The following is a 25327-nucleotide window of genomic DNA, read 5'->3' on the forward strand; positions in this document are numbered from 1 at the left end:
CACTTGTTTCTTCTTATATATGTGGCATGAGTTCGTTTTCTAACCACGGAAGAGAAAAACAGTATCCATCATTTCTGTGTCTCCACTGAGACCTACTGTGGAGTGGTCAGTGTGGGATTAGGACCTAAGAGACCAAGGTTCAAATCCCCACCCAACCATCAAGCTCTCAGTGGTTGGACTTTGGCTAGTTGTTGCCTCTCAGCCTAACCTACCTCACAGGATTGTTGTGGGGATTAAATGGAGAGGGTGAGAACCACGTACACCACCCGGAGCTCTTCAGAGAAGAAGGTGGGATATAAATGCAAACCACAAGAAGAACAACTTTGTATAGTTTTCACCTCAATGGGCGAGTTACAGTGCGGAGAAATAAGGCTGGACTCATTTGAATCTAGAGGCATCATTGATTCTAAAAAGTAGATTAGAAAGGCAGTGGGTGGCACCCTCTGTGTGCAGCTGAAATTGGATTCCTCCTCCGCCTCTTTTCTCCATCCTAGAGTTTGTTTCCCGGTTTTGAAACCAAGAAGTAAATCCCCTTGTGTTACAAGGGGAGACAGGTCAGTTTCCTGCTGCTGCTGCGCCTGTTGGGCTCCTTCTGTCAAATGATCACGAGTGATTCTACTGCACCAGGCAGGCTGCTTTCCTCTCTCCTTCAGGGCGTGGGAGCCGAGCAAAGCCTTTTGACTCCTGCGAGGGCAGAAGGTGGCTGGATCCATCGTGGAAGAAACCCTCGTCCATCGGTGGAGCAGAGGCAGGCAGAGCAAAGTCTGAGCTTGTAGAGGAGGTGAGGAATAAAAGCACAACTATTTATTGGGGATGGTTTCGATAGGGGCTTTTGGAGAATTCAGGGGGGCGTTTCAATATGAATCACAGTTATAAGCAGTGAAGAAGTCTTGTGGCGCATTAAAGACAAGCAGGTTTATTGTGGCAAAAGCTTTCATGGGCTAGAGTCTCTCTCCCTTACCCGCGAGGCATGGAAATGTGATCCATGGCTGGCATTCTGCCAAAGTAGATGATATGTTAACTTATCTGAATTAAAGTTCTCTGGTGTTTGTTATTTAAATATCAGCCATAAAGTAAGCTGTGTGTAAGAAAAACAGAATGGGGAGATGTGGAGTCAGAATCAGGACCTTTGTGCACAGGGAGGGTTGAATTAAAATTAACATCCACCCTTCTCCCACAAGCATCATTAGGAAGCTGTCATTGAGATCAGATGCATGAAGTTGGTATTATATGTGTGTATGGTCTATATCTATCTATCTATCTATCTATCTATCTATCTATCTATCTATCTATCTATCATCTATCTATCTATCTATCATCTATCTATCATCTATCTATCTATCTATCTATCTATCTATCTATCTATCTATATCTATCTATCTATCTATCTATCTATCATCTATCATCTATCTATCTATCGTCTGTCTATCTATCTATCGTCTGTCTATCTATCTATCTATCTATCTATCTATCATCTATCTATCTATCTATCTATCTATCTACCTATCATCATCTATCTATCATCTATCTATCATCTTTCTATCATCTATCTATCTTCTCTTCATAGATGCACAGAGCTCTAAATAAAAAATGGACAGTGTGAAACAATGGTTAGAGTACTTGGCTAAGACTTGGGAGACTCAGGATGAAAACCCCATTCTGCCATAAAACCCCATTCTGCCACTGTGGACTAGCCTCCATTCCCTCTCCCAATCTTCCTCTGAGGACTGTTGTGTGTCTAGAATGTCCTTGAAGGAAGGATAGGGTCAAAACCTGCCCACTGACGGAAAGCCTCAGTGCATCTAACTAAATGGGTTCTAATCCATGAAGGGTTCTGCTGCAAGAAATCTTCCAGCCTTTTAAGATGTGCTAAGACTCTTTGCAGCAAGTTGAAATCGACACACCTCTGGAATAACTTTGTAAAGTAGGTCAATGTTCTTGTACCCATGTTGCAGAAGCAAGTGCTGATCCTGGATCTATGAAAGGAGGGATCAGCTTCCCTAAGCTTCCCTAAGTCCACCAAGTAGGGACTTTCAGCTGACTTTCTCATTTTTGCATTCCTAAGTTCAGCTCTCCACATTTCCACACCAGTTTGTATTTTATTTTATTTTTTAAGTTCTCATGAAAATTCAGCATCATTTTAGTGTGAATTTTTCCTAATATGCACATCTTGGTATGTAATTTTACCCAAGACACACACTTTTGCAAAGCAATTTCCTCTGATAAGAGGCCGTTTTCTATGCTATGTCCACTAATATGTACATGTTTTGTGCATATTCCTTGGCTAGAGACATGCACTGCAAAATTCAAAGAATTTCAAAGGAGGCTGTTTTGGTTTGTGTAGGATTTCAAAAGGTGTGACTTTGCCTATAAATGTGAACTGCATCAAATTCTCGCCACATTCTTACCATCAAGTGATTACATGGCAGTGTCAAGATTCAAACGGTGTACTCCCCAGGTAGTTGCAACCCTTTACCCACTTTCTTCAGAATAAACCACATTTGAACTCAACAAGACTTACTTCTGAGTAGGCATGTCTAGGATTATATTGTCAGTTGCAATTGGTGCTGCAGTTAAATCTGCCCCCCCAACCATGAAACACACTTCCTTCTTCTGACTCACTTTAGAATTTCTCGACAGTGAAAATTTCAGACAGTGCTGAACTTTGAGCTTATTTTATCATTCCAAGGTGGCTACAGGCTGAGAGTGTTTTGTTCTTCCCAGTAAACATTTCTCAGGAACTCTGCAGCCACCCTGACTGCTGGGGCTGTCGGATCTGAAAAGCCCCAAGGGAAGAGTCAGCTCTCATGCCCTAGCCATCTTAAAACCAATCTGACAAAAATCTTGCACCCCATCCATGAGAACTGCACAAATATTTTCTTTCCTGCTTGATAACCTTTAAATGCATGGAAAATGGTAAAGGGGAAAGAGAGAAAAATTCAGCACAGTGCTAGATATACCACTCCCCACACCAAGGGCATGAAATGATGAAATTGTATTTATAGTCCCTGGGACATAGACAGAGTGTGTGTGAAATCCATATAATTTTTTATGGCAACTGTCTTGAGTGAATAAAGATCTAAGGATTATTGAACTCAGAGGGTCAAACAGAGATCCGACCTCCCATTTTGCGGCTGTGTTTCCTAACTTTGAAGCAGCCACAGAAAGGGTTGTGAGGGTTTCTTTTGAATGGGGCAGCAATATTAGAGAAAAATGTATTTAATTCAAGCTTTCCACCCAGTGCCATTTTTTTTAAAAAAAATTAATTGGTTTTTACAAGAACAAATTCAAAAGAAAAAACAAACAAAAAACTTTAAACATATCCATATACAAGTTTCTCTGAATCTCGTGACTTCCCCCCATCTCCTGCAGGGTCCTTAAAATCCGCCCCCCCCCCCCGAAAACTACATATCACTACATTCTCCACAGTTTTCATCTCTCTGAATTTTCCGTATTTTCCGTTTCCTTACAAGTTATTTTAAAGTCCAGAGAACACTTTTATTTGTTTACAATGGTCTCCTAAGTAAGTTACGAATTTTCCCCATTCTTTTTAATAGTCATTACCTTCTTGATTCCTGAGTCTCCCAGTCAGTTTTGCCATTTCAGCATAGTCCACTCAGTGCCACTTTTGAGATCTAAACTGCTTCCCAACTCTTTCCCAAACCTGATGCAAAAATACTCATCTCAACAACTGTGTGGGTTATGTTTCTTGTCTGTGGCGAGGTGAATAGAAGCTTGAGTGATTTTATCAGGAAAATGCAGGGGAACTGGAGGAAGAAACACTTATCTCCCAGCTCCTCTGCCCTGATAAAAATCATAGCCCGCTCCCCTTTGTAGGGGAGGGGGAGCTGGGAGATCTGATCACCAATCTCCTGTGCGGTTTCTGTTTTGGCCCTCAAGACCAGACTTGGAGATGCTTCGATGAAAAGATTCTGCAGAGTGATTGCCTGCTCTGTATCCAATGAATTGCTGAAGCAAAGCACCATGAACAGCTGATCAGCTAGTTGTCAGGACTTGCAAAGGGCTGGGCCAGGGCCAGCCTATCCATGAAAACAAGGGGAGGCTACCACCTCGGGTAGTAGATCCAGACTGCAAGGAATGCATTGCCTGCTGCTGCTGCCCTAGCAGTGACAGCTGTGCCATGTTCCTTGGAGGCCGAATCTGGTCGCCACCACGCATGCCACCTCTACAGAGGCCTCTTGGCGAATTAGAGGCACTGTTCATCTCCTCTCACCCTTGTTCCCAGTTTAGATCTCCACTCACTCACTCCTTCTTCCCTGGTGGCAGGCATGGAAAAGGGATGCCATTTTGCTGTTCACCTCAGGTGCCAAAATGTCTTGGGCCAGACCTGGGCTGTGAACAGGACTGATCAGCTGATTAGTGGTTCCTAATCAGCTTTGTGGGCCAAGTGTGTGTGTGTGTGGGGGGGTGCTTGGTGGGTCCACAACCTGAAGGTTCCCTGTCCTTGTCCTGGGTACTTTCTATCACCATCTTCCTCCTAGAAATGGTTTTCTGGTGCATGAAAAAGTACCATAGAATTGTAGAGTTGGAACGGGTGATGAGGGTCATTTCCTAAGAACTTGGCCTCACTCATGTCCTCGACAACAGACTTTGCAGGAGCTCAGTGACAGAAAGAGAGGGCTTTATTGCTGTAGGACATCCCTAGAGTCCAGACCTTGAGGCATGGGGTTAATCTCTCACTTCAGAAAGGCTCTTGGGAGCTATGAAAGTAATATTTACTTGCGTATTTCTAAAAATATTTCTACGCCGCTATTCAAGAAATAAAAAATACGTATCAGAGCAGTTTACACCCGTGATACATAAAACTGCACCATAAAAACCATATAAACATTTAATAACCAGAGATCACTTAAATATGGTAGGTTCTTAGTATTCTTAGTTGCCTGCATAAGCCTGGTGGAGCAGGCTGAAACAGAAGTGAAGATGGTTTCAGTGGAGCTGGGATCATAGAATTGTACAGTTGGAAGAGACCAAAGGGTCATCTAGTCCAACCCCTGCAATGCAGGAATCTCAGCTAAAGCATCCATGACAGGTGGCCATCCAACCTCTGCTTAAAACATTCCAATGAACAAGAGACCACCACCTTCAGAGGGAGTCTGTTCCACTGCCCTGTCAGAAAGTTCTTCCTGGTGTTTAGTTGGAATCTCCTTTCTTCTAACTTGAATCCATTTGTTTGGTTCCTAGCCTCCGGAACAAGCGAAAACTAGCTTGCTCCATCTTCCATGTGATAGCCCTTTAGATATTTGAAGATGGCTATCATATCTCCTCTCAGTCTCTTCTTTTCCAGGCTAAACATAACCAGCTCCTTCAACTACTCCTCATAAGGATTGGTTTCCAGACACTTGATCATCTTGGTCACCCTCCATTGCACCCGTTCCAGCTTGTCAACATCCTTTTTAAATTGTGGTGCTCAGATAGAAGGGTTCAGGTGGTCCTTGAGGGACCCTGGACCAAAGTTGTTTGAGCCTGGCTTGGAAGCAGATGGGCAGTCAGCGCAGGTACCTTAATGATGGTGCCACATGTTCTCGGCCAGATGCCCCCAACAGCAGTATGTACCAGCTGGAGCTTCCAAACCAGCCCTGCATTTTGATGCTCCCAAGGGTCTCCTGAGCTCAGAGTAAAGTGAAACTTGCCTTTCCCTTCTTTGAGTTCAGTGTATGTGTTAGAGAACTTGGGGAAATGAAGAAGGACCAGGTCTGCTGGTCTCTCTTATCCAGCATAAGCAAGGGACTCCTCATCTCCTCTGTGTGATGAATAGAGTTGAAGGAAGGGAGTCTCACATTCCACAATGGACATCCAAGGGCAGGCTGTCCCCAGAGAGTTATGGTTGCTTCTGGGGCGCCAGAGGAACTGTTAATCACTGTATAGGCCAGGGATTGGAAACCTTTTCTGGCCAAAGAGCCACTTTCACTTCTGGGCAACTTTCCAAGGGCCACATGCCAGTAGGGACAGTGCCAAAGCCTAATGTGGGTAGATCAATAAATGCCCAATTTACCTTTGTACAGTAGGCTTGCTTCTATACACTCACCCATCCCTCTCTATCCTCCACGTAGCACATTCCAGCTAGGCAAAAACACTCAAGAAGGGTGCCAAGCAGGACGGGTGAAGGTCATGGCATAATGACTCTAGCATAATCAGAGGTCATTGTCAGGTTTCTGTCCCTCAAGGTGGTTAGTTTGATTGCCTAGTTTGAGGGCAAATTTATACAGGCATGTTCAGCACTTTCTGACTTCCGTGGCAACTAGAATTGAAAAGGAACACCTCCTTTCTCGTCATTCCCTTTCGCAAACGCTGGATACCAAATACCGTATTTTTTGCACCATAACACTCACTTTTTTCCTCCTAAAAAGTAAGGGGAAATGTCTGTGCGTGTTATGGAGGGAATGCCTGCGGGTGGCATGCCTACAGATTTTCCTCCTCTAAAAACTACGTGCGTGTTATGGTCGGGGTGCGTGTTATAGAGCGAAAAATACGGTACTTTCTGAGTGGGTGTATACTCATCAAAATACCTGATATTTAACAAGCGTTTGCCATCCAATTATTTATCTGTAGCAGTCAGGGTTTGAGGCACATAGTGATCCCCTTGTGACGGTTACACAATAGCTCACAGTAAATATTGGGCTCACTTCACTTTTTCGTTCACAGTGCAGGCTTATTCAGAAGTAAGGCCCCCTCCGTTTAATGGGGCTCCTCCCGCCTATCAAAGTGAGTGTGCATAGCAAGAGTCACCAACCTTTCTGGGGGGGGGGGGGGTGGGCCCATGGGCCCATTTGCAAACTGGAGAAATTGCCATGCCCCCATCACAAGCTCCAAGTGATAAAGACCATATCTGCACCATACAATTAAAGCATCATCATACCACCGTCATGGCTCCCCCCAAAGAATCCTAGGAAGTCTCGTTTGCAAAAGGGTGCTGAGAGCAGTGGCGGAGCTTCATGCTCCGGCACCGGCAGCGGAGAGCAGGCGGGGGCAGGGCGTGCCACCCAAAGGGTGTGTGTGCACGTTTTGGGGGTGGGCCGCCCAGAGTGGGCGGGGGGGGGGGGGACAGCTGCAATGGAACCCCACTGGGATCCTGCTGCCGGGGGTGGTGCGCTTCCCCTGCCCCCTTCTTCCTCTGCCACTGGCTGAGAGTTGTTAGGAGACCCCTATTCCACTCCTGGAGCTACAATTCCCAGAGTTCCTTAGGAAGAGGGGTTGATTGTTCAAGCCTTCTAGGAATTGTAGCTAGGGGAGAGGTCTCTTAGCACCTCACCCCACCGTTTAAAAATGACAGCTCCCAGGGTCAACCAAGGACTGTTTAAAGTGGCACGATACTGCTTTGAATGCGTAGTGCAGCTGGAGACCTAGGGCATCAAGGGACGCAGCCAAATTCTCCATCTCCCTCCCATTTTGCAGCTGTCACGGTCAGTTCTACTCTGTCCCCATGCATATCGCAGTCAACAAAGAGGTCCTTTCCCGGTGGCATTTACCCCAGGATGCTGCGAGGCTTATTTTGCATGTTCAAAACCACCATCAACAGGTGTGTGTCGTTTTCTGCATGGAGTGGCATATCTGAAGCGAGAGAAGGTGGAAGAAGAGCTGCCACATATCCAAACTTGTCATCCTGTTCGGACCTATCATTTGCATGCTCCCCAGACAAATATCTAAATGTACAAACCAAGTACACCGCATTATCTCACGTGCCATTTGTATCATTTTTTGCCATGCTTCTTTTAATATGGGGGGGGCTTTTCCTCATCCTGCTCTTCTGCCTTTAAAAGCAGCCCAACACACATTAAATTCAACAAGAGTAGCATTTTTGGATGCAGAGCTAAGATAAAAGGTAAAAGCTTCACTTGCTGAACATCTCTCTCTCTCTCTCTCTCTCTCTCTCTCTCTCTCTCACACACACACACACACACACAAACTCACAAACATCCTCCATCCTGGTGAACAAGAGGCTTTATCAGAATTCAAGAACGTGTTTCTGTTGTGCAAAATAATTCAGAAAGGGTATAGACCAGGGCTTGTGAGAGGTCTGGCCTAAGGATATATAGACCTCAAGGGTCTCCAGATATAGGGACCTCAAGGATCGTATACATTCCCCCCCCCCCCGCTCTACTTAAAAGCTTAGTGAGTGATAGGACTGTGCTGAGGCTCAAATTCCAAGCCAAACAGGGCATATTGGAAGGGATTTTGGTGTGAGTCAAGTTGGGCTGGGGCAGCCACAGATTGCTGCAGGTTAAACTGGCCCTGAGTGGTTGGGGGCACTCCAGGGGGCACAAGGTGGAGAAACCTGCAAGGTTTACCTGACCGCTGGATGCATCTTCTTGGGAGAAGACAGGCGCCTGCTACCAGTGGTCTCTCTTTCCTGCTTTTTGCTCCATCCCTGAAGCAGCACCCTTCACTCTCCACACATCAGATGCTGAGCAGCAGTTTCCCTGGATGAAAGCAAAACAGCACCCTACAAAACCGACCCCCCCAAACAAGCTCTTTGTTGGGGTAGAGGTGGGGAGATGCAGGCTCTAGCCCCTTCCCTGCTCCCAGCTATACGTTTAATAAGGGATTTAGAAAACCTCTTATTCTACATTATCCCTACCTCAAACTAATTTGGGACTGGATTTGAAGGTGGTCTCTGGGTTGGCCCAACGTGGTGGGAGATTGATGTATTGAGGTGAGGGAGGGAATGCACAGTCCTACAAAATGATATGGAAAAACCCTGCTGGAGACTCCACCAAAAGATAAGGGGGGGCGGCAGATGGCCAGTTTCTTTTTCTTTTTTTAAAATCATTTTTATTTATAAAATAATAACAATACAACCATACATACTCACATTTAAAGATTCCTCTGAATCTCTGAACTTCCCACCTTCCCCTCTGTGGGTCCTATTGTTAACCTTTTCTACTGTATATTTTTCAATGGTTCATATTTTATATCTCCGTTATCTCCCTAATACTTCTACATGTTATTGCAATCCTGCTAATGTTTTCATCTGTTTGCAGTGGTCTCCAAGATAAATTATAAACATTTTCCCTTTCTTTGTCAAAGCTTTGGTCTTCTTGGTTCCTGAGTCTTCCAGTCAGTTTTGCCATTTCGGCATAATCCAAGTTTAATTTTCCTTTCTTCTCTGGTAGGGACTTTATCTTCTTTCCATCTCTGGGCTAATAGTATCAGTACAGCTGTCATCGCATACATAAAACAGTCTTTTCTGCTCCCTTGGAATATCAGCACCTACAATTCCTAATACAAAAGCCTCTTTTTAATAAAATAAAATAAAAGCTATTTTAAACATTTTTTCCAACTCATTATATATCATTTCCCAGAATGCTTTTGTTACCTTACAATACTACCATGTATGATAAAAGGTGCCTTCTTTTTCTTTACATTTCCAGCAGATATTTGTACCTGTCTTACACATTTTTGCTAACTTACTAGGAGTCAGATGCCATTGGTACATCATTTCCATATACAGTGGTACCTCAGGTTAAGTACTTAATTCGTTCCTGAGGTCCGTTCTTAACCTGAAACTGTTCTTAACCTGAAGCGCCACTTTAGCTAATGGGGCCTCCCGCTGCTGCTGAGCCGCTGGAGCACAATTTCTGTTCTCATCCTGAAGCAACATTCTTGACCTGAAGCACTATTTCTGGGTTAGCAGAGTCTGTAACCTAAAGCATATGTAACCTGAAGTGTATGTAACCCGAGGAACCACTGTACAGTTTTCTTTCAGCGTACAGCACGCCAAAAATTTAAAATCAGTTTTCCACAACCTTCTGGAAAGTCGGTTTCTGTGACAATTTGTGTGTGTGTGTGGGGGGGGGGTTAACCATAGCAGTTGGTGGCTCTTTTTCTTCATCATCGGCATCTTGAGCAGCAGGTGAAAATGAAACAGGCTAACTGGGAAGCGAGAGGCTCTGCCAAGGTTCTCAAAACAAGCGAGGGGACGTGTATTCATGAACAATTTTACAAGCCGGGACTCTAGCTGGGTATTGTACAAAAGCGTTCTATTCCCGGTGTGTTTACATTCAGGCTCCTCGCTTTTCACTTTCCCCCAAGGGATTGTATTGACTTCCCGTCCCATGATTTATCCCTCAGAGACACTAATGGATAAATAATTCCCCTCACTTGGGAGGCGATCCCTCCTCCTTCACCACACACTGTTTAGACTGGAGACAAGCAACAGCAGCAGCAGAGAGGTGTGCCGGGAGAAGCTCGAGGGGGAGATGGGAAGCAATGTCAGCCACGGGAAGGCAGACACAGAAGGGCCAAAGGTCTAAGTTTCTGGGGTCCCTTGCAGGGCCGGCCAGGCCTTTTGGTGTATGTCTGCCAATTTAAAAGCTTGCACTGGCTGCCCATATAATTTAAAAGCTTGCACCGGTTGCCAGGCCAGATTACAAGGCTCTTAACATAGGGTTACCAGACGTCCCCGGTTCCTGGGGACAGTCCCCATATTTGCAAATCTGTCCCCGGGAAACGTGGCAGCGGCAGCCTTAGCAGCCCAGAGCCAGTCTGGTAGTGCAGTTGACTCTGGCTGGCTTCAGGAGCTGCTCACTGCTCGCTGCCACCGCCACTGCCGAAGGGGAACCGGGGACGTCCGGAGGTACAGATCTCCTGCCCCCTTCCCCCTTTGTTTTGACCCATTGGGGGAGGCTCGGGAGTCACAGGTGGGCGGGTGTTGCCCAGGAGGGGTGCAAGGCACGTGATGTTTCTGCCAGGCAAGGTGTAAAGCCTTTGTTTTGCACCCTGTGAAACATAAATGTGCAGTGTTGGTTTTTTTAAAAGAAACTGGGCAACAGCTGCCTGCCTGTGACTCCTGAGCCTCCCCTGATCTGTCAGAACAAAGGGAGAAGGGGGCAGGAGACTGGGGGGAGGCTTGGGAGTCATGGGCGGATGGCACGCTGTTGCCCAGTTTTTTTAAAACTCTCCACATTTATGCTTCACAGGGTGCAAAAGAAGGGCTTTGCACCTTTATAAAATATGCATGTGTGCTTGGGCCCAGGGTCTTTTGCCTCACCATCCCCACTACTGACTCCCTGTTGCTACTCAGCTTCAAAAAAAAAGGGGGGGAAAGAAAAGTGTCCCCGGATTCATTGAAAAAAATCTGGTAACCATATCTTAACAGTGTTTGTCCTGGCATTTATTCCAGTTTCCTTCTTCTGCTCAGGATTTGAGCCCCCACGATCAGCTTTTACTTGCCACTCCCATGCCAAGCAAGGAATGTAGTTCAGGACTTTTGCAATGGCTTGGTTGTGGCTCAAAACAGGCTCATTAAAAGAAAATTAATGTCACCTCTCTCAGGTTTTGTCATAACAGGACGCCTTTATGATGGATGCATATCGGGGCATAATTTAGTTTAGTGGCAACCGCAAGTTGCTATACCTGTTTGCAAAGCTCTTTGACAATCCAATCTTTGCTCATATGGGGACAGTGTTCCCATCAGTGCTTTTTTCTGGGGGTACGCAGTGGTATGCATACCCCTAAACATTTTGTGAATCTAACGGGAGAAGAAACTATTTTTTTAAATAAAAAAAAAAACAGTTTCTTCTCTAGCACGGTGAACCCTCAGTTCCATTGCTACCCCCAATGGCGGCCTCATTTCCTGTCACGGTGTTTCCTGAGTCTCAGACGGAAGCAGGATGTCAGGGGTTCAGGAGCAGAGGCACAGGAAAGGGAGGAAATAGAGAGCGAGGGGGAGGAGTCCGAAGGAAATGTTAGCGATGACAGCGGTCCGAGGTCTCTGAGTCTTTCCAGCGAATCGGAAGATTCGCAGAAAGGGGCTCCCATGGTCAGGGCAAGGGGGGTGCCTAGGGGGACACCCCAGGAAGAAGGGGCCAGAGGGGACTCAGAGAGCAGCAGTTGGAAATCAGGACCAGCGTCCACACCAGAGTGCAGTAGGGGGGAGGAGTCCCAGGCATCGGGATCAGGCGGCGCACTGACAGCGGGAGGACATGAGGCAGGATTGGCCACGCCTCCATCGGGGAGCGAGGAAACGGTCGAAAGGAAGGTTGAAGGCTGGGCGCGCGCGCCAAGTTCAAACGTACAGGAGGGCGGCGCAGTTGGCAGCCCGGATAGGGAGCCAGGTCCCAAAGCCCGCCGAAAAGAGCGGGAGGAGTCAGGGGGGTCAACGTCAGCATCAGAAGAATCCAGGAAGGAAGGGACCCCGGGGGGTAGCAGGACCCAGAGGAGAAAGGAGAGACGGAAGAGGTGGAGTAAGGCTAGAATCTTAAACTGGTGTACAGGGGGCGGAGATTCAGATGGAGCTTCGCCGATCTAACCCTAGACGTAGAGCTGGGGCGCTGCGGATTGAAAATGGAAACTGTACTTCAATAAAGACTTTTGTACATTAATACCGGTGAGCGTTGGTCCTCTGTGAGCTGGGACCTGGAGCCAGCTCTGACACAAGCGTTTAATGTGTGAAGTAGCAGTTGGAATCTAGCACGGTGATTGGTCAGTTTCGGTGTTACCACCCCCGATGGCGGCTTAACTTCCCTTCCTGGCGATTTTCTCGAGTCAAAATGAGAGTACCCCTATACATTTTTTTAAAGAAAAAAAGCACTGGTTCCCACTAAAATCAGGAATAAGATCTCCTACCTGCTTGATGCTTATAAAAAGGTATTGTAAATTTGGAAAAGGTTGAGAAAAGCAGTGTAGAAGGGGGGGGAGGTGTCATGCACTGGTTGGATGCAGAGGAATGGTGGGAGGAACTGGTTATGTGCTAGGGGTGGAGCCAGAGAGGTTTTTTTTAGGCCGGATCCTAAGTCATTTAAACTTGGCCATTTGTGCTGGCAACTCTGTGCTGAACATGACTTTCAAGGATTGTTTTCTCTGTTTAATGTTCAAGAAGAGCAGCAGCAGCAGGCCATCTTCCTCACAGCCGCCAAACTGAGTGTCTCTGCCAGGGGCCTCCCCTCTGCCCGTCACTGCCGCTCCTACTAGGCTGTACTGCGGCTGTGCCACCGAAGGACCCGGATGAGATGGGCAGCCTGGCATGGCCTATGAATTGCTGAGGAGCCTTGAGAGGAGAGAGAGAGCAACCATAGAGAAAGCAGTTCAGAAAGAGGAGGAAGAGGAGGAGGTGGAGGCGCAGGCAGTTGTTCTAAGGGCTACAAGGGAAGGACCGCAAGCGCTTCTCCCATAGATTAGTAGTGGTAGACTAGCATAGATGGTCTGATCTGCGGGTTTACTTCGGGCGCTATTTCCCCCCCCCTTCCTCCCGCCCCGCCTGATGGAATTGAGAGCTGCAGATGGAGCACAAGAGAAAAGATACAGAACTGCAGCAGCATCTTTGTAGCTTGGACTTCGTTTTGCACGAAAAGTGGTTGCTGCTTTTAGTTATTTAATTGCAGTGTTTCATCGGCTGGTGTTTTGAGCAGCAACCTCTGGAAACAAAGGGCTAAAAACCGGCGCTGCTCTCCAAAATTATCTGGTCCCTTTTTGTATTTCAGCTGGTTGACTAAAATCACTTATTTTGGCTGCTGGTCCCTTATTTTCAAGGCTGCTGGTCCCTTATTTTCAAATCTGTAAATTGACAGCTATGCCATTTACTTGTGCATAGGAACCACTCCCTTATTCTACCAAGAAGTGTGTCTTTTGATTTGTCTTTTAGTCCTGGAGCTCCCTGTTATTTGAACTGCATTCTGAGCCCCTTTCCTCGCTCTTTTCCCGCTCCCTCTTCAGCCTCGCTCTATCTGAGCAGGAAGTGGAGCTAAATAAATACAGTCAAATAAATATACAGTTCAGCTAAATAAACCCTATAATGTAGGGACTTCTGCTGATCGGCAGAAGCTGAGGCAGTCAATCTGTCTCTGGACTGAGCTGGAGGCTCACACAACTGAGTGCTCCTCCGCACGAAAATAAGAATAATTCCTGAATTTAGAAAGGTAGCTTGCTGGAGATAAGGAATGCTTATCCAGCAGGCTCTTCTTATGTTCTTATGGCTATATACATGCCAAAGCAATGGTCTGCAAGGAAAGATGGGTTGGGGGGGAATTCATTCATTTTGCATTTATACATGAACCTGTTTGATTTCAGAAGTGATATGCAAACTGAGACTCAGACATCCTTCTAAATCCATGTCTTCTCTGAATCTTTCAATGCTATTCTCCAGCAGCGGAATTTCTTTAAAAATTCATAGACTGGGGAGGAAATGCTTGAAAACATGCACATTGGTGAAAATATCACACAAAAGTGTATTATCAGTGGAGAACCAAAAGTATGGATATTAGGCAAAATTGCACATGGATATATGTCAGGTAACATTTGAACTGAAATTCTGCTGAATTTTAATGAGGACTTTAAAAAAAATAATCAAAAAGTAATGTAGAAATGTGGAGACTTGAATGTGAGCCTTGAAAAAATGAAATAGGCATACATGCCTATCCCTCGCTGTGAGTCCCAAATGGCTGGAGCTGACCTTTAGGAACTGGAGAGTTTGTTTGGTACCTCTGAGTTTGAAAATAAATTAAAAACCTGGACTTCTGCAGACTTATTTCCCTTCCCGATTTTAAAATCAGAGTACTATTGACAATCTGCATAGTGCTCCCTCTGAAAAAAATGCTTTTAAAAACAACAGCAGTGAAATCAAACAATAATGAATAAATACCTTGAAAAAACATAATTACCATTGTTTTCCATGTATAACACACCCCCGTGTATAAGATGCTCCCTATTTTGAGGGACTAAAAATTAATAAAATGGGGGGAGATTTCCCAGAGTTGTTGAGCTTTTTAGGGGGAGGATTGCCCACCTGAACAACGCTTCCTATCGCACACGATGCAAAAGCAACCTAACGTCTGACCAGGCGTCTGCTGCAACAGCCAATTAAAAAAAAAGGCCTGGACACAGCAAACAATCACCCGCAATACTGCAAGACTGCCTATGACAATCTCCAGCTCCTGGCAGCAACCAATCCCCGCCCCCCTGCACTACCCGTCTATAAGACGAGTCACATTTTTCAACATTAAGTTAACGTTGAAAAATCCTTGACTTATACACAGAAAAGTTCAGTACAGTGGTACCTCGGGTTAAGTACTTAATTTGTTCCAGACGTCCGTACTTAACCTGAAACTGTTCTTAACCTGAAGCATCACTTTAGCTAATGGGGCCTCCTGCTGCTGCCGCGCCGCCAGAGCACGATTTCTGTTCTCATCCTGAAGCAAAGTTCTTAACCTGAAGCACTATTTCTGGGTTAGCGGAGTCTGTAACCTGAAGCTTATGTAACCTGAAACGTATGTAACCCGAGGTACCACTGTACTCTCATTTGGCTACATGTAGTTTAGAAGAATAGCCACCACCCTGGTACCCAATTGGCAGATTTGCTTGTGCCTCTGTAGAACTCTTTTCCAGTGGATCTTTGGTTTTGCATATGGATGTTGTGATATGCAGACCACAGATGTCTGGTCCCATTATTCTTCTGTTTTCTTCTTAGAGTTATGCAAACATTTCCCCTCTGGAGGAATAATGGAATGCTTTTGCTAACCTGTGAGCAATTCACTTTTTCAGTTGATTCCTGATGCAAATAAACTCTGAATAATATATAATATTAGATATCAGGGAGGCCTGCTATCTTTCCCCCTGGAGGCAGAAGCAGTTGGAGGCCATCGGTGGAGGAGATGAGCTGCCCACCTCGCCCTGGTCCACAGCGGCCTTCATTCGCTGCTCCCAATTAAGCTGGTGTTTCCCCATCTCTTGCCAGCAGAGAGAAGCCTGCACCACCCCTGTGTGAGTGACTGACCAAGGGAGTTGGGGCTATATTGGTTCCAAGGCAAACTGCCGGTGGTGAACCCAAAGGATGAGAAGAAAAGGGCATGCACAGTTGGGGGATCTGCTTTGGGGAGAGTGCAAGAGTCGCCTCCTTAAACATTTGGAGACTGTTATTATTTTTATTCTTATTTTATTAGTTAATGAATTTATATATCGCTCTATACCCAGAGGTCTCAGGGCAGTTCAAGGATTAAAATCTGGTATTGGTTGTGCTTGTTAGCTTTGTTTCTTCTCCCTTCTCTTACGCTGATGGTCTTAGCTTAATTATAAATTTGCAGTCAGGTTGTTTAATAGTGTTGAATTTCCAAAAGGGAGGGAAAGATGTGTCCGGGACAGGACTAGCTGAGGGGGTTGCAGTGGTTTATTTTGCCTCCTTTCCAAATCAGTTTGCAATTTTTAATTTTTTAAAAAGTCCTCATTAAAATTCAGGCTATTTTTACTACTGTATGCATTTATATGCACATTCTCCCGTAATCTATGCATATTGTACTGATTTCTTGGTTGAGAAAATGCACTGCAATATTCACAGATGTGCAAATTTTGGAGGATGGCTTCCTTTCGGTTCACCATTCCATGAGATCTCAATCAAATTTATTCTCCTGATGTGGCCCTCTAGAAGTTTTTATTTGTTATTTTATTCATTGCATTTATATCCAACCTTTCCTTCCAAGGACCTATGTTGGTGTGCATGATTCTCCCCATTTTTATTTAATCCCCACAACAACTCTGTGAGGTAGGTTACCCTTAGAGGCAGCAAATGGCCAAAGTCCACCCAGTGGGAACTTCCTGGTAGAGTGGAGATTTGAACGTTGGTCTCCAACGCTCCACACCACACTGGCTGGACTATACAGTGGTACATCGGGTTAAGAATTCGTTCCAGAAGTCCATTCTTAACCTGAAACTGTTCTTAACCTGAGGTGCCACTTTAGCTAATGGGGCCTCCTGCTGCCACCACGCTGCTGGCGTGCGATTTCTGTTTTCATCCTGAGGTAAAGTTCTTAACTCGAGGTACCATTTCAAGTTTAGCAGAGTCTGTAACCTGAAGCGTCTGTAACCCGAGGTACCAGTGTAGTTCCCACTAGCCCCAGCCAGTAGGGTTAAAAGTCAAAGGTGATTGGAATTGTGTAGTTAAAAGTAAAATGGGGGGGGGGGGGTCTCCAGCCTTGGTTGAGAATGAGATAATTTGGGATTTTGTGGGGCAGTATCCTTGCATAGGTAAAGCAAAGCCTTTATTTATTTTGCAGGTACTGAAAGGATGTCGTTATACAATGCCATGGTCCTTGCTGTCTACATCTTTGCCTTCCTGGCTGGCCTCCCTGCCAACCTCCTGGCCTTCTACACATTCCAAGCCAAGGTGCGCCAGAAGGCAACCCCAATAGAAATCCTCTTGTTCAACTTGACTGTGTCTGATGTCATCCTCCTCCTCTTTCTGCCCTTCAAGATGGTGGAGGCCGCTTCGGACATGACGTGGCCTCTGCCCATGTTCCTTTGCCCTCTGACCAACTTCTGTTACTACAGCAGCATCTACATCAGCACCCTGTTCCTTATGGCCATCAGCGTGGAGCGCTACCTGGGCGTTGCCTATCCTATCAGGTACAAGTTGAACCGGAGGCCAATGTATGCAGTGTTTGCCAGCATCTTGTTCTGGTTCCTCGCTTGCTCCCATTGCAGCATTGTCTACATCGTGGAACTCGCTGTGCCAGACCATAATAACGAAACCATCTCCAACTCTGCCAACGCCTCCAAATGTTATGAGAGTTTCTCCCCCAACCAGCTCCACATCCTCCTCCCTGTCCGCCTGGAGCTCTGCATCACCCTCTTCTTCCTCCCTTTCCTCATCACCCTTTTTTGCTATGTCAACTTAGTCCGCATCTTAACCTCCTTGCCTAACATCCATGCCCGCAGGAAACAACGGGCTGTGGGGCTCGCTGTGGCTACTTTGCTCAACTTTGCCGTCTGCTTTGCTCCCTACAACATCTCCCACATTGTGGGCTTCATCCAGAATGAAAGTCCGTCCTGGAGGGTTTATGCTTTGCTCCTTAGCACCCTCAACGCTTCCATGGACCCAGCAATCTTCTACTTCTCCTCCACTGCCATCCAACAAAACTTTGCCAAATGTTTTTCCGGCCTGGGACGCAAGTTCCATGCCATCATGCCATGGTGTTATCAGTTTTGCGGGTTCTGCTGTGACATCGAGATAGACCACAGTGGGGCTGATAAATCTTCCATTTCTAACCTGGGGGAGCTGCCTTCTGAAAGGATTGTGAGGGGCTGGTAGCCTGCTTTGACCATACTTTGGGACTTGGAATGAAAGAGGATGTCCATATGGAGAAATGAAGGACCTTCTTTTCTGTGCCTCTCAGCAGACTTTTGCAAACTCCACCATGTTTCAGCCTCTAATACATATGGAAGGTCAGCATGGAATTTCTCCACGGACGACTGAAAGGCTTATTGGAAGCAATGGTTGGACTATGTAATGTGCTTCAGAGGACTAAATGAAGCATTTTGGCTTGCCTAGGGGGTAAAGATGTGTGGTCAACACCACAGAAGCAACCTTCTGTCGGTTCATGAATCACTCCACCTCCCAGTTGCCAGAGAAGGAGCTGAGAGAGAAGCTACCTCTTCAGAACTCACCCTTTTGACAGGGGAACCTTAGTTCTGGTGGCCAATGGCGGCCCACACTGCCTCTGCCTAGTCCTTGGAACTATGCAGGCCACACCCATCACTGGTCTTGCTCTGCTCCCTCCTATAGCCATTTTATGTGACTGGAATGTGTGATAATACCTCTTGTCCCTATCTGGAGGATGGAGAAGGACTGATTTGTTTTAAACCATTTTGAATGTTGTGTTTTAAATGGTTGTGACCCACCCTGGGGGAAAAATACGTAATAAATCTAATTTTTAATGATAATGTGTGACTGACCACACCCATCTTTGCCACACCTGCCACTGGCACATAGCCTCCAGAGGGCTGCCCAACAGGAAAGGTGGTCCTCAGACTGAGAAAAGTGCCCATCTCTCACCTATGTGAGCTGGTCTATTTGCTACAAAAGCAACATTGGCCCCCATTTCGCAGTTGACATCTTGTGCTTTGGCCTTCATCTGCTACTGCTGGTTGTGGTACTGAAGCTAAGACCTTGTACAGGCCTTCTCAAGATCTGAACTCTGGACTATAAGTAAGGTGTGTGTGTTGTGTGTGTGTGCGCTCGTGCCTTCCCCTTTTCAGGGTAACTGCTCACATTTTGTTTTCCAAGAATGCTCTGAATCAATGAATGAATGAATGAATGAGTGAATTAATTAATTAATGAACCTGGCACATCTCTATGGCAGTGCTTGTGAACCGTCCCTGTGCTTCAAAAGCAATTTGGCCTCTGGCATGGAGGGCTGCTGTTCAAAAACACACACCCAGAGTCCCTTTAGCCTCATGGAACTAATCACATAATCCTTTGTATCCTGATCACTAACTTCTAGCTCCGGTCCCTTTCCTCAGTTTGCTGGCATCTGCAGATTCAGTTGCTTATTCCATTTAGGGGGTGATCCTATGACAAGATCCAGCTGGCATTAAGTCCCGAATCCCAGCTCAGCTGAAGATACACCAGCACCCCTTGCTCATCTTGACTGAGACCAAGCTTAGCTGGCTGAGCTGAGCCTGGTGTAAGGCCCCTCAAAAGGGGGGTTCCAGTGGTGTGGCAGGGGCCATACCAGAGGGAAGGGATTTAGTCTGGATCCTAAGCTTGGCCATGTGATTATTTTCAAGGCTTGTTTTCTGATGGCCTTCTCGGTAGTGGCACCCGCCCTGTGGAACGTCCTCCCATCAGATGTCAAGGAAATAAACAACCACCTGACTTTTAGAAGACCTCTGAAGGCAGCCCTGTGTAGGGAAGTTTTTAACGTTTGATGTTTTATTGTATTTTTAATATTCTATTGGGAGCCACCCAGAGTAACTGGGCAAAGCCAGCCAGATGGGTGGAGTATAAATAATAATTTATTTTTATTTTATTTTTATTATTATTATTATGGCAGAGCAGCAGCAGGACCCTCACTCCTGAATGCAGTTTTGATCTGGTGCATCTTTGCACTGGCTTTGTGTTACACCTTCTACTTGTGCCTAGGAATGCTCCCTTATTCTACCAAGAAGTGTGTCTTTTGATTTGTCTTTTTCTCCTGGAGCTCCCTGTTTTTCAAACTGCATTTTGAGTTGATTTGCTGCGTCCTTTCCTGCTGCCTTTTCAGACTTGCTGTATCTGAGCAGGAAGTGGAGCTAAATAGATACAGTTAAATAAATATACAGTTCAGCTAAATAAACCTTATTAGGTAGGGACTTCTGCTGATGGGCAGAAGCTGAGGCAGTCAATCTGTCTCTGAACTGAGCTGGAGGCTCACACAACTTAGTGCTCCTCCGCACGAAAATAAGAATAAATCTAGACTATAGAAAGGTAGCTTGCTGGAGATAAGGAATGCTTATCCAGCAGGCTCTTCTTATGTTCTTATGGCTATATACATGCCAAAGCAATGGTCTGCAAGGAAAGATGGGTTGGGGGGAATGCGATTCATTTTGCACTTATACATGAACCTGTTTGATTTCAGAAGCGTTATGTAAACTGAGACTCAGACATCCTTCAAAATCCATATCTTCTCTGAATCTTTCAATGCTATTCTCCAGCACAGGAATTTCTTTAAAAATGCATATTCTTGGGAGGAAATGCTTGAAAACATGCACATAAGTGGAAAATATCACACAGAACTGTATTATCAGGGGAGAACCGTTTTGCAAAAGTATGGATATTATTCAAAATTTCATCCAAATATATATGTGTTGGGTGATATTTAAACTGAAATCCTGCTGAATTTTAATGAGGACTTAAAAAATATATATCAAAAATTAAGGTGGAAATGTGGAGACTTGAACATGAGCCTGGAAAAAAATGAAATGGACATATATGCCTATCCCTCCCCATGAGCCCCAAATGGCTGGAGCTGAACTTTAGGAACTGGAGAGTTTGGTACTTCTGCATTTGAAAATAAATTAAAAATCTGGACTCCTGCAGAAGATTTATTTCCCTTCCCAATTTTAAAACCAGAGTGCTACTGACAATCTGCATAGTGCTCCCTCTGAAAAAGCTTTTAAAAACAACAACGCCCAAATGAAAACAAACAATAATGGAGAATAAATAGCGTGAAAAAACACAATTACTCTAATTTGGCTATGTGTAGTTTAGAAGCATAGCCACCACCCTTGTGCCTAAGAGAATCCAGTTCTGGAGATGTATTTGAATAGCAGAACATCTGGCTACATGCAAATCAGGACCAAGATTACAGAGAACACAAAGAGCAGCTATGCTGTTGGCAATACACTGTAAAACATTTCTCCCTCTCCCCTGAAGTTTCTGCCTTTTCCTGTTCAGATAAAGGAGGTAGGGAAGATAATGGCTTCCCTTGAACCAAAACTAATCTACCCCATACACTGTAGTATAGATAGACTTACAAACTTGCAACATGTGATAATACTTCACATTTGGGGGGGCTGTGTTGGGGGACAGGTGGCCTGCTCGGCTGTTTCTGGATGCTGAATGCTGTTAGGAGCTGATAGGTAAAACATGCAAAACAGGCAAACAAACCTTATGCAGACATCAGTGAAAATGAGAAACAAAAATGCATTATATTAGGAAAATTCTTTTTCGACAAAACCAATTTTTCATCTCTCACACAAAATTCCATACAAAGACGTGTCTCTTACAGAAATTCCCACCACATGATCCTTTATGAAAAATGAGTGTGATCTGGAAATCAGAGGTGGATTTAAGGGCGCACAACCAGTCAGGTCTCACGTGGGGGCTACTGCAGGGGGCGCCACAACTAAGATGTAGAATGGAAGGTGAGAGGCAAGCGGAGGCCGATTTTGGCGTCATACAGGGTGCCAGTGAGACCCCAAGGTCTGCCACTGTGGAAATGTAGAGGACTGAAGATTGGGGAAACGTGAAACTGAGAGAAACCAAATTGACGGATTTGCTTGTGCCTCTGTAGAACTCCTGCTTGGTCAACTTCTTTTCCAGTGGATTTATTGTTTTGCATATGGATGTTGTGATATGCAGACCACAAGTGTCTAGTCCCATTATTCTGCTGGATCCTTATTAGAGTTATGCAAACATTTCCCCTCTGGAGGAATAATGGAATGCTTTTGCTAACCTGTGACCAGTTCACTTTTTCAGTTGATTCCTGATGCAAATAAACTCTGAATAATGTATAATATTAGAGATCAGGGAGGCCTGCTATCTTTCCCCTCAGAGGCAGAAGCAGCTGGAGGCCATCGGTGGAGGAGATGAGCTGCTCACCTTGCCCTGGTCCACAGCGGCCTTCATTCGCTGCTCCCAGTTAAGCTGGTGTTTCCCCATCTCGTCAGCAGAGAGAAGCCTGCACCATCCCTGTGTGAGTGACTGACCAAGGGAGTTGGGACTATATTGCTTCCTGGGCTGACTGAAGCCGAGGCAAACTGCCGGTGGTGAACCCAAAGGATGAGAAGAAAAGGGCATGCACAATTAGGGAATCTGCTTTGGGGAGAGTGCAAGAGTCACCTCCTTAAACATTTGGAGACTATTATTATTTTTATTCTTATTTTATTAGTTAATGAATTTATATCTCGCCCTATACCCAGAGGTCTCAGGGCAGTTCAAGGATTAAAATCTGGTACAGTGGTGCCCCGCAAGACGAATGCCTCGCAAGACGGAAAACCTGCTAGACGAAAGGGTTTTCCGTTTTGGAGGTGCTTCGCAGGACGAATTTCCCTATGGGCTTGCTTCACAAGACGAAAATGTCTTGCGATTCCTGGGGGGATTTTTCCACTCCCCACCCCCTTTTTCTAAGGCACTAAGCTGCTAATAGCCTTTTAGCAGCTAATCCGCTAATCCCTTAAGCCTTTAATAGCCGCTAATAGCCGCTAAACCGCTAATAGCGCTAATCCGCTAATCCGCTAATGGGCTTGCTTCGCAAGACGAAAAAACCGCTAGACGAAGAGACTCACGGAACGGATTCTTTTCGTCTTGCGAGGCACCACTGTATTGGTAATGGTTGTGCTTGTTTGTTTTGTTTCTCCTCTCTTCTCCTACGCTGATGGTCTTAGCTTAATTATAAATTTGCAGTCAGGTTGTTTAATAGTGTTGAATTTCCAAGAGGGAGGGAAAGATGTGTCTGGGACACGACCAGCTGAGGGAGTTGCAGTGGTTTATTTCGCCTCCTTTCCAAATCAGTTTGCAATTTTTAAATTTTTTTTAGAGCCCTCATTAAAATTCAGGCTATTTTTACTATTACAGTCATATCTCATGTTACGTTTGCTTCATGTTACGTTCTTTCAGGTTATGTCCCGCGGTGACCCGGAAGTACCAGAAAGGGTTACTTCTGGGTTTCGCCGCTTGCGCATGCACAGAAGCCCAAAACAATGTTACGCGCATGCGCAGAAGCGGCAAATCGCAACCTGCGTGTGTGCAGACGTGCTGCTGGGGGTTGCGCTCTTTTAATGTTGTAAATGGGCTTCCAGAACGGATCCCGTTTGCAACAGGAGGTACCATTGTATATGCATTTATATGCACATTCTCCACTAATCAATGCATATTGTACTCATTTCTTGGTTGAGGAAATTCACTGCAAAATTCAGAGATGTACAAATTTTGGAGGATGTCTTCCTTTCGGTTCACCATTCCATGAGATCTCAATCAAATTTATCCTCCTGACGTGGCCCTCTAGAAGTTGTATTTGCTATTTTATTCATTGCATTTATATCCAACCTTTCCTTCCAAGGACCTCCGTTGGTGTGCATGATTCTCCCCATTTTTATTTAATCCCCACAACAACTCTGTGAGGTAGGTTACCCTGAGAGGCAGCAACTAGCCAAAGTCCACCCTGTGAGAGCTTCCTGGTAGAGTGGAGATTTGAACGTTGGTCTCCTATGCACTACACCACACTGGCTGGACTATAGTTCCCACTAGCTCCAGCAAGCATGGTTAAAGGTCAAGGTTGATGGGAATTGTGTAGTTCATTGTAACATCTGGGGGGCCACAGGTTCTCCAGCCCTGGTTGAGAGTGAGATAAATTGGGGTTTCACAGGTCCATTCTTAACCTGAAACTGTTCTTAACCTGAGGTGCCACTTTAGCTGATGGGGCCTCCCGCTGCCCCCGCGCCGCTGGCGCGCGATTTCTGTTCTCATCCTGAGGTAAAGTTCTTAACTTGAGGTACTATTTCAAGTTTAGCAGAGTCTGTAACCTGAAGCGTCTGTAACCCGAGGTACCAGTGTAGTTCCCACTAGCCCCAGCCAGCAAGGTTAAAGGTCAAAGGTGATGGGAATTGTGTTCAAAGCATCATGGGTGGGGGGTTCTCCAGCCCTTGTTGAGAGTGAATTAAATTGGGGTTTCGTGGGGCAGTATCCTTGCACAGGTAAAGCAAAGCCTTTATTTATTTTGCAGGTACTGAAAGGATGTCGTTATACAATGCCATGGTCCTTGCTGTCTACATCTTTGCCTTCCTGGCTGGCCTCCCTGCCAACCTCCTGGCCTTCTACACATTCCAAGCCAAGGTGCGCCAGAAGGCAACCCCAATAGAAATCCTCTTGTTCAACTTGACTGTGTCTGATGTCATCCTCCTCCTCTTTCTGCCCTTCAAGATAGTGGAGGCCGCTTCGGACATGACGTGGCCTCTGCCCATGTTCCTTTGCCCTCTGATCAACTTCTGTTACTACAGCAGCATCTACATCAGCACCTTGTTCCTCATGGCCATCAGCGTGGAGCGCTACCTGGGCGTTGCCTATCCTATCAGGTACAAGTTGAACCGGAGGCCAATGTATGCAGTGTTTGCCAGCATCTTGTTCTGGTTCCTCGCTTGCTCCCATTGCAGCATTATCTATGTTGTGGAACTCGCGGTGCCAGACCATAATAACGAAACCAACCCCAACTCTGCCAACGCCTCCAAATGTTACGAGAGTTTCTCCCCCAACCAGCTCCGCATCCTCCTACCTGTCCGCATGGAGCTCTGCATCACCCTCTTCTTCCTCCCTTTCCTCATCACCCTTTTCTGCTATGTCAACTTAGTCCGCATCCTAGCCTCCTTGCCTAACATCCATGCCCGCAGGAAGAAACGGGCTTTGGGGATCGCTGTTACCACTTTGCTCAACTTTGCGGTCTGCTTTGCTCCCTTCAACATCTCCCACATTGTGGGCTTCATCCGGAATGAGAGTCCTTCCTGGAGGGTTTATGCTTTGCTCCTTAGCACCCTCAACGCTTCCATGGACCCAGCAATCTTCTACTTCTCCTCCACTGCCATCCAACAAACCTTAGCCAAATGTTTTTCCAGCCTGGGACGCAAGATCCATGCCATCATGCCATGGTGTTATCAGTTTTGCGGGTTCTGCTGTGACATCGAGATAGACAACAGTGGGGTTGATAAATCTTCTATTTCTATTTCTAACCTGGGGGAGCTGCCTTCTGAAAGGATTGTGAGGTAGCCTGCTTTGACCATACTTTGGGACTTGGAATGAAAGAGGATGTCCATATCGAGAAATGAAGGACCTTCTTTTCCATGCCTC

The 25327-nt window shown here is 45.8% G+C and overlaps 1 protein-coding gene across 1 annotated transcript; it reads left to right on the forward strand.

Annotated features, from left to right (window-relative positions):
* Positions 1-277: 277 nt before the first annotated feature.
* LOC310683553 (uncharacterized protein) lies at positions 278-25327 on the forward strand. The gene is made up of 3 exons (XM_083453487.1): positions 278-781; positions 17004-18036; positions 24190-25327. Exons 2-3 carry the CDS (start codon positions 17015-17017, stop codon positions 25244-25246), a joined length of 2079 nt encoding a protein of 692 aa, XP_083309613.1. The 5' UTR covers positions 278-781; positions 17004-17014; the 3' UTR covers positions 25247-25327.

This window comes from Podarcis tiliguerta, assembly GCF_965153285.1.
Source record: "Podarcis tiliguerta genome assembly, chromosome: 8".
Lineage (NCBI taxonomy): Eukaryota > Metazoa > Chordata > Lepidosauria > Squamata > Lacertidae > Podarcis > Podarcis tiliguerta.

What these genes read in the sequence shown, in the direction of transcription:
- LOC310683553 (XM_083453487.1), top strand. Translation starts at nt 17,015, where the DNA reads ATGTCGTTATACAATGCCATGGTCCTTGCTGTCTACATCTTTGCCTTC. An exon ending in AGGATTGTGAGGGGCTGGTA is followed by an intron (nt 18,037 to 24,189) that starts GCCTGCTTTGAC and finishes GCACAGGTAAAG; the next exon opens with CAAAGCCTTTATTTATTTTG.